Source organism: Excalfactoria chinensis, chromosome 4 (genome assembly GCF_039878825.1).
Source record: "Excalfactoria chinensis isolate bCotChi1 chromosome 4, bCotChi1.hap2, whole genome shotgun sequence".
In the NCBI taxonomy this organism is placed as follows: domain Eukaryota; kingdom Metazoa; phylum Chordata; class Aves; order Galliformes; family Phasianidae; genus Excalfactoria; species Excalfactoria chinensis.
Genome location: NC_092828.1, coordinates 81,550,605 through 81,557,537, shown reverse-complemented (window position 1 = coordinate 81,557,537; position 6,933 = coordinate 81,550,605). Strand labels below are relative to the sequence as shown.

Below are 6,933 nucleotides of genomic sequence, written 5' to 3'. Positions count from 1 at the left end.
GGCGCCGCGCGAGAGGAGGGGCCGAGGGAGGCTGAAAGGGCGCGGCACGGCCGGGAGGCGGCATGGAGGGCCGGCTGCCGTACGATGATTTCCCGGTGGTCTTCCTGCCGCCCTACGAGAGCCCGCCCGCCTGGGTGCCGCCACATGAGGTGAGGGAAGGCTCCGAGGGGGATTCCGGCTCGGTGGGGCTCGGTTGGGGGGCAACGCCTCAGGCCCGCCGCTTTGTTTTGCAGAGGGTTTACCACCCCGACTACAACAACGAGCTCACCCAGTTCCTGCCCCGCACCGTCGTCCTTAAGAAGCCGCCCGGGGCTCAAGTGAGTGCTGCGGGACCCCGCTGCGGCCCTGCCCGGGTCACTCTGCGCCTCGTTGTTGTCTTTATTTCCTGTTGAACTCACGTTGTTTTCCCCTACGTTGGCAAAGCTGTGAGGGCGTGATAAGCTCTGAGTGCAAGACAGCACGTAAAGGGTAACCCTGGGTGGTCAGTATGGTGCTGGGGCCTGGGGGAGGTGAGGGGGACTGCTACCCTGCTGTGTGTAGAGGAGGGAGAAAGCTGTAGGGAATGGCAATGTCGTGTGAGGAGCAGGAGGGAACAGCCCTGTGGGCATTGGGGGTGGGGTTGCTATGGAAGTGATGTTTCACTGCTGACTTGGTTTGTTTCACAGCTGGGCTTCAATATCCGGGGAGGAAAGGCCTCACAGCTGGGGATCTTCATCTCTAAGGTGTGTTTGTGCTCTCCTTCCTCCTTCGTGTTCTGTCTGTTCCTTTGGGTGTTGCTGAGCCAGCTGGGTGTGTTTGGAGGCTGTCATCTGCCCTTATATGAATCTCCAGACTCAGAGCTGTAATCTGCCGCTTTCCAGGTAGCACGCAGGCAATGCGGCACCATTTGCTTACCCTTCCCTTGCCTACGGGGAGCACTGTAGTCCCTCTTCTCCACGTGATCCCCACCCTATGTGAACACACTGCACGGGCACATCATGCAAGCTCTCAGACCCGTGGTACTGACCATAGTGTCAGCACTGCTGCATCTGCTTTGCCTTTTGCAGGTGATCCCTGACTCAGATGCACACAGAGCTGGGCTGCAGGAAGGAGATCAGGTGCTGTCTGTAAATGATGTGGATTTCCAGGACATCGAGCACAGCAAGGTGAGTACTCTTGCTTCCCAGCACGTGCTCTCCTCCCAAGCAGGAAGAGGGGAAGTGCTGCATACACCTTCTTCACCAGCTCAGCTGGGGGCACTACATAACTGATGCACCGCTGTTTCCCATCCTCCAAAACAGTTTGGGCATTGATCAACTCTTTCTGCTTTCAGGCTGTGGAGATCCTGAAGACAGCCCGTGAAATCACCATGCGTGTGCGTTACTTCCCTTACAGTAAGTGCCTGCTAGCTCCAAATCTGGTCAGCCAGCGCCATTTCTCCTGGGTCAACAGACTGCTCTGCATCCCTGCTGATCCACCTGGGCTTAGCAGTGATGAGCCTGAAATCATAGGTGTTGTCACACAAGCAGTTTTAGCTCAGAAAAAACTGGGCTTTGATTTGGGGATCAGAAAAGTTATCAAGTCAGAACAGCGGGGATTAACTTCAACTGCTCAAGCATAGTATCTCGTAGAGCAGGACTTAAGAAAACAGTGCTAAAAGCTGAGATGGTTCCTCATGGAAGTGTACGAGAACCTGCTTATCCTCGAGTAACGCAGGAACTAGTTCTGTTGCTAGTGGACCTATGCTGATGGTAGATAGACACTGCCTGTGTTTTCAGTCCGTCTCTATAAGGATATTTAAATATTGCCAAGAGAGGAAAACTTTTTAGCCATTGATTTCTGAACCCATAATGTCCAGAAGTACTCAAAGAAAGAAAGGAGGAATGAGGAAAGGTTAAATGAAGCCAAACAAGGATTCTTCATGAAATTGGAAACTGGACCTTAAATTTAAGTTGTAGAAAAATAAGCAGCAAGGGAAGAGATAACTTTAAAAACAAGCACTGAAATAACTTGAAACAACTAGCTGGGGTGTGCTATTTTAAAACCAGCTGCTGTCTATGAAGGCAGCAAACACTGTATCTATTCATGAAGTATAAGCAGAATTTGTTTTTCTTGTAACATCTTGGCCAGTTTCTCCTCACTATTTGCAACTGCTCTCCTGTCCCTTCAGCCTTGCCTTCTTTTTCCTGTCCAGATTACCAGCGACAGAAAGAAAGAACTGTTCACTAATAGTCAGCTGTCTGCTGTGTCTTCTCTGGAGGAACTGTCCTGCAAGAAACTCTCCACTACCTTTCCTCAACATCTGAGATGACAATTATTAAGTTTCAGTTGTCACTGGAGGCACAACTGCGCAGATATCAGCTCTGCTTCCTGCTTGAAGGAACACCACATTCTATTTAGCTGGAAGATGGATGGGGCCTCAGTCTGTTCTCCTGGAACTGGATGATGAAACAAGTTGGCGGTGCTGGCATGAAAGTGGGTACCAGGGGGCAGCTTGTCCTGCCAGAACTATGCTTCTATTCTAGTAGGATATAACTTACTTAAAAGGAGTGCACTGCTGGTTCCAGTACATGTTGTTAGGATGTAACGCCAGGAGTGCCTGAGTGCACTTTAGCAGAGCATGGCCTTCTCTAAGAGATCAACCTGTTCACTTCTCTGGTGATATGAAGTCCTTTCCTTCTCCACTATTCTACCTCTGTTCTACACTACTGGGTTTGCTTGCTACTCAAACAGGAGTAAAAGCCAGTCAAACTCAATGCACAACTCTAGCTGCACTAGTCTGCCAAGGCACGTGCGTACCTTGTTGCTGCTTATCCACCCCTGAGATACAGGACCAAGATGCTCAGAGCATGTTTCTAAACTGCAGTAGCACATAGTCGGGTTCCCTCACATGTGGTGCTTGCACTGTTAAAAGTTTCACTTGCTGAACCTGCTTCCTTCACTTGGCACAGCCCCATCCCTTTCAGGTGCTCCCTGCCCCTTTGAGGTAAGCTCACTTTTCCTCTGCCTTGGGTATGTTCTCTCCTGCTGGGACAGTTCACCCTCCTGCTGCTGAAATGGTGATATGGTAGCTGTTCTACCTGAGAAGGGGGACAAAGCCCTGCTGTGCCTTGTGCTGGGAGGGCACGGATGAAAACACTACAGTTTATCAACAAAGCTGGGCACAAACGTAGGATAGTATCATACTGTGAATGGTATTAGGACAGCCCTTGCTGTGGCTTTCTACGCGGTGTTTTCCACTTCCTATAATAACTGAAATAATAAAACTAGTACAGCAACCAGACTTCATCTTATTCTCACTCAGGAGGTCTCTGAAGGGTTTGTTGCCACCCTCAGCACTGCCCCAAGGAAATGCACGGCTCCAATTACCTTTACAGCCTGCAGGAAAAATGCAGGGAACCCATACCAGGTGCAGCCCTGTTATAAGGGTGTTTTTCCTCTGACTGTGATGGAAGTCAGCCTGTGATTAGTTTGGAGTGGCATTTCAGTGCTGCCAGAAAGAAGAAGGGCTGCAATAGAAGGAGTTGTCTGCATCACCTCCCTTGAGACAGCTAGGAGCAGAAGTCCTAATGCAGCTTCAACTCTGCCTGCTGGATTTGCTTAGCTGAAGTAGGATTCAAAATGCTAGGAAAGACTTTCAGATGAAAAAGTCAGTTTTTCTACCAGGGAAATAAGCATCCAGGCCTAACCACTGTAACACCCTGAGAGGTAAAGTCAAAGGTCTTCTAGATGCAGAGCACGTATGCTTCCAGTCTCACACCAGCTTTACAAATTAGAACAAGATAACATTTCATGCTGCTCTGTCTTCCCCTGGTGTTGTGCTCAGACTTGCCAATCCCTGGCCCCAAGGCCACCCCTGTGCTCTACCTGGTGGAACGCACAGCAAACAACTGCACCCATCAGGCTTCTGGCACAACCACACTGCCCAGGAGCAAAGAGGACTTTGACCTCACTACACAGAGGACTGCAAATACAGCTCCCAACTTTTCATCCTTCAGAGCCTCACAGGAGCTCCAGAAAAATCAGCCCAGCCCAGGGCAGCTTCCTCTGCTAATATTCTGAATTGCTCAGGTGCTTCTGCAGCCCCCACAACTGGCTGTGGGTTAACAAGGAAGGAGTGGATTCTTTTCAAGGACCATTCATGGCTTAAGAACCTTTAATGGACAGAGCGGTAGTATGGGTTGTACTTGTCACCACAGTCTATTTCATCATTCAGAGGTGGAGGGAAACATCAGGTAGTTATTGATTCCCTTTGGGAAAACAACAGCTCCAGCAACACAAGGTATTTCAGCCACTCACAGAACAGAGGCAAAGAGCACTTTGTCAATGAGTAACTCACCAGCTGGTAGAGCAGCCTGGCAAGAGGCACTGCAGGTAACTTGACCCCTTGGAGCAACAGGCCCAGAACAAGCTGTATTCAGTGAGGGCGGCTTTCACCTGAGAAACACACAGTATGAATTCTTCCAGAGCATGACATTACCAGGTCAGGACTGTCAAGCCCTTGTGCCTTGCACTAAGCAGGGCCAGCAAGCCAGGAGCCACGCAGCTCATGAGCCGGTTCATGAGAAAAGGCTACAAACATGAGGATTTCTTCTTTAAGTAAAAAACTTTCTCTCCTTATTGTAAGTAAACCACTAGACAAGCCTGAGCAACATCAGTTCTCCAAAGCACCACGGTCACTGCTCTCATCCTTCTCTTCAGCCAGGTTGCTCTCATCGATGTTCTCCAACGACGCAGCACGCTGCAGTGCCAGCTCTGACAGCGCCAGCACGGGAAGCTTGTTCTGCTCAGGGTACAGCCAGGGCTTCACGTTTACGTTGTGCTGCTGCTTCCAGGCAGGGTACTGCACACAGGCCTTGTGCAGTTTCTTTAACATCTGATCAAAAGCAAGGAAGCACACTGGGAAACAACTATGGCAGCTTATAAGAACTCTTGGCAATCTGGGCACTACTGACAGCTACTCCATTTCTATCTGCAGAGGAGCTCAGGAAAGGCCAATTTTTAACTCCCTTGTAGGACATCTAATTGCTCAGATCCCCTAATGACAGCTGCTTTAGGAAAGTGAAATCAAACTTCCTATACATTGTCAAGGCACAGAAATCCTCTGTCTGTTCTGCTGCTTGGTTCAGGAGCTCCAAAAACTCCCGAGCCTTGAGGTCCTGTTCAGATGTCACATGAACAGCAGAGGTAAGGGAGGACACTGCACAAGTGGAAACCGGAATAGTGGCATTATTCACCTCCCTCTGGCTTCGGATATGAATCAGTCAGCTGTCGGGACTGGTAAGGCTGACAGAATGCAATGTCACACTGAGGTGAGCCACGATGCACATTCCTAGTGCAGCTCCATTGCCCAGGGACACCCACTCTCTACAGCCCTTTGCTCCAGCCAGTGCAGTGGGGTGGCTCTTGGCATACACACCATAGAAATGCTTCACTTACCTGTGGCACCAGGTACTGCGAGGCTTTATTCACAACCCACTTTGGCAATGACCCTAATAAATGTTGGGGAGAAAATCAGAAGTTATTGTGCCAGAAAATGGCTTTATTTCTACCAAGTAACCAACAGCTCTGATAGCAAGCTGTGGCATTAGCGTTAACCAGTAGGTCTGGAACAGAGTAGTGCCATGTAATGCAGATGCACTCCTGGCTTATGAGCCAGCTTTCCACTGTGATCAGAATTTACATCACCACACCACAAGCCCAGCAGCACCAGTTACCTTTTGGATCCACCTGAGCCAGGTAGGTGAGGCTGCAGCTGTTGGGCCCAGTTGAATGCACCAGGTATCCCGTTAGGAGACAGACTGCCCTTACCAGGTCCTTACGTGGAGGGTATTTCTGTGCAGACACACCAGGCAGTCAGATGCTGGCTTCCATGCTCCCTGCCCTCTCCCTCTCTCAGGTCTAGCACTAAACTCACAGAGCAACAACCAGGCTAGAACAGCTGCCTCCACCTGGGATCTCATCCAGGAGCAAGGAAGCTAATTGCAATGGGCTCTGAGAGTTCCAATTTATCCCCAAACATAGGTGGGATTCTGTAACAGGGCAGCCTTCTAGCCCAGCCTGTTCCTCACTCACCGGATGTTTGACGGAGAAGTTGATAATAGTGTGATACCCATCCTCCACCTGCCAGGCTCGCAGCATCACCACGTCCCTGTTCTTTAAGGGTTTTGGACATCGCCCTGGATGAGGAAGGGAGGAAGTTGCTTCCCCTGCCTAAGCACTGCACAGGGACTATGGAGCTCAGCAGCCCCTTAAGAGGTTCCTGCATTGCCCAAGCAACCCCCCAACCTTGCTTTGCTATCTCAGTACCTTCAAGCAGCACCACTCCTCTCCCTCAGCAACCTAGCTCACATAGCAGCAGTTCTGAGCTGCACCCTGCACCCCAAATTACGTCCCTCCTGCCAGGCAGGCTGGTCACAGGGGTACCTTGCTGAACACAGACCAAGGCTTTGGCAAAAGAAGGCCAGCACCACCCCAGCCCTCAGCCCCCTCCACTCACAGGCATAGTAGCCCACATCAGCGTTGACAGCCACCTGGGCTATGTCATGCGTGTCGATGACGTTGGTGTCCCACTCTCGGCGATACTCGCTGTCATGCAGCACGTCATACATAGTCTCTGCTGGCACATCCGGGACATTGATGCGGCACTGCAGGGAGCACTGGGAGCTCAGAACAGCTCTGAATCCAACCACCCAGCCTGGTGCTACTTCCCCCCCCCCCCCACCCTGCCCTCACCTTGAGCTGGTGTACGGCACAGCCAGGCGGTGGCAGTTGGAGGCTCACAGCGAGCCCACCGCGGTCCTGCTGCCAGCTGCCAGCCTGGCAACGCTGCCTGAAGGCACGGAACGCAGCGGCATCGGGCACCTGCGCCTGCTCCATGCAGCCCAGCAACAGGACAGTGCCACCCAGCTCCGGTCTGACAACACCCAGGGGCCGGCCAGAGCAGCTCCCGCC

General features: G+C 51.4%; 2 protein-coding genes across 2 annotated transcripts; one reads left to right on the top strand and one right to left on the bottom strand.

The window, feature by feature from the left end:
- Positions 1–8: 8 nt before the first annotated feature.
- PDZD11 (PDZ domain containing 11) lies at positions 9–4,211 on the top strand. Its single transcript, XM_072334902.1, has 6 exons — positions 9–149; positions 234–317; positions 666–722; positions 1,047–1,145; positions 1,313–1,373; positions 2,174–4,211. Exons 1-6 carry the CDS (start codon positions 63–65, stop codon positions 2,206–2,208), a joined length of 423 nt encoding a protein of 140 aa, XP_072191003.1. The 5' UTR covers positions 9–62; the 3' UTR covers positions 2,209–4,211.
- Positions 4,212–4,633: 422 nt separating this feature from the next.
- Positions 4,634–6,873, bottom strand: LOC140251312 (START domain-containing protein 10-like). Its single transcript, XM_072334901.1, has 6 exons — positions 6,715–6,873; positions 6,479–6,626; positions 6,055–6,158; positions 5,697–5,814; positions 5,419–5,471; positions 4,634–4,855 (listed from the first exon to the last, which is right to left on the bottom strand). Exons 1-6 carry the CDS (start codon positions 6,856–6,858, stop codon positions 4,634–4,636), a joined length of 789 nt encoding a protein of 262 aa, XP_072191002.1. The 5' UTR covers positions 6,859–6,873.
- Positions 6,874–6,933: the final 60 nt, after the last annotated feature.

Bases quoted from the DNA above. Each gene is read 5' to 3' on its own strand.
- PDZD11 (XM_072334902.1), top strand. From the start codon at position 63: ATGGAGGGCCGGCTGCCGTACGATGATTTCCCGGTGGTCTTCCTGCCG. The intron at 150-233 runs GTGAGGGAAGGC...TTTGTTTTGCAG, and splicing joins CCTGGGTGCCGCCACATGAG to AGGGTTTACCACCCCGACTA. The intron at 318-665 runs GTGAGTGCTGCG...TTTGTTTCACAG, and splicing joins AGAAGCCGCCCGGGGCTCAA to CTGGGCTTCAATATCCGGGG.
- LOC140251312 (XM_072334901.1), bottom strand. From the start codon at position 6,858: ATGGAGCAGGCGCAGGTGCCCGATGCCGCTGCGTTCCGTGCCTTCAGG. The intron at 6,159-6,478 runs GTGAGTGGAGGG...TTCCTCATCCAG, and splicing joins TGATGTGGGCTACTATGCCT to GGCGATGTCCAAAACCCTTA. The intron at 4,856-5,418 runs GTAAGTGAAGCA...GCTTTTGATCAG, and splicing joins CGCAGTACCTGGTGCCACAG to ATGTTAAAGAAACTGCACAA.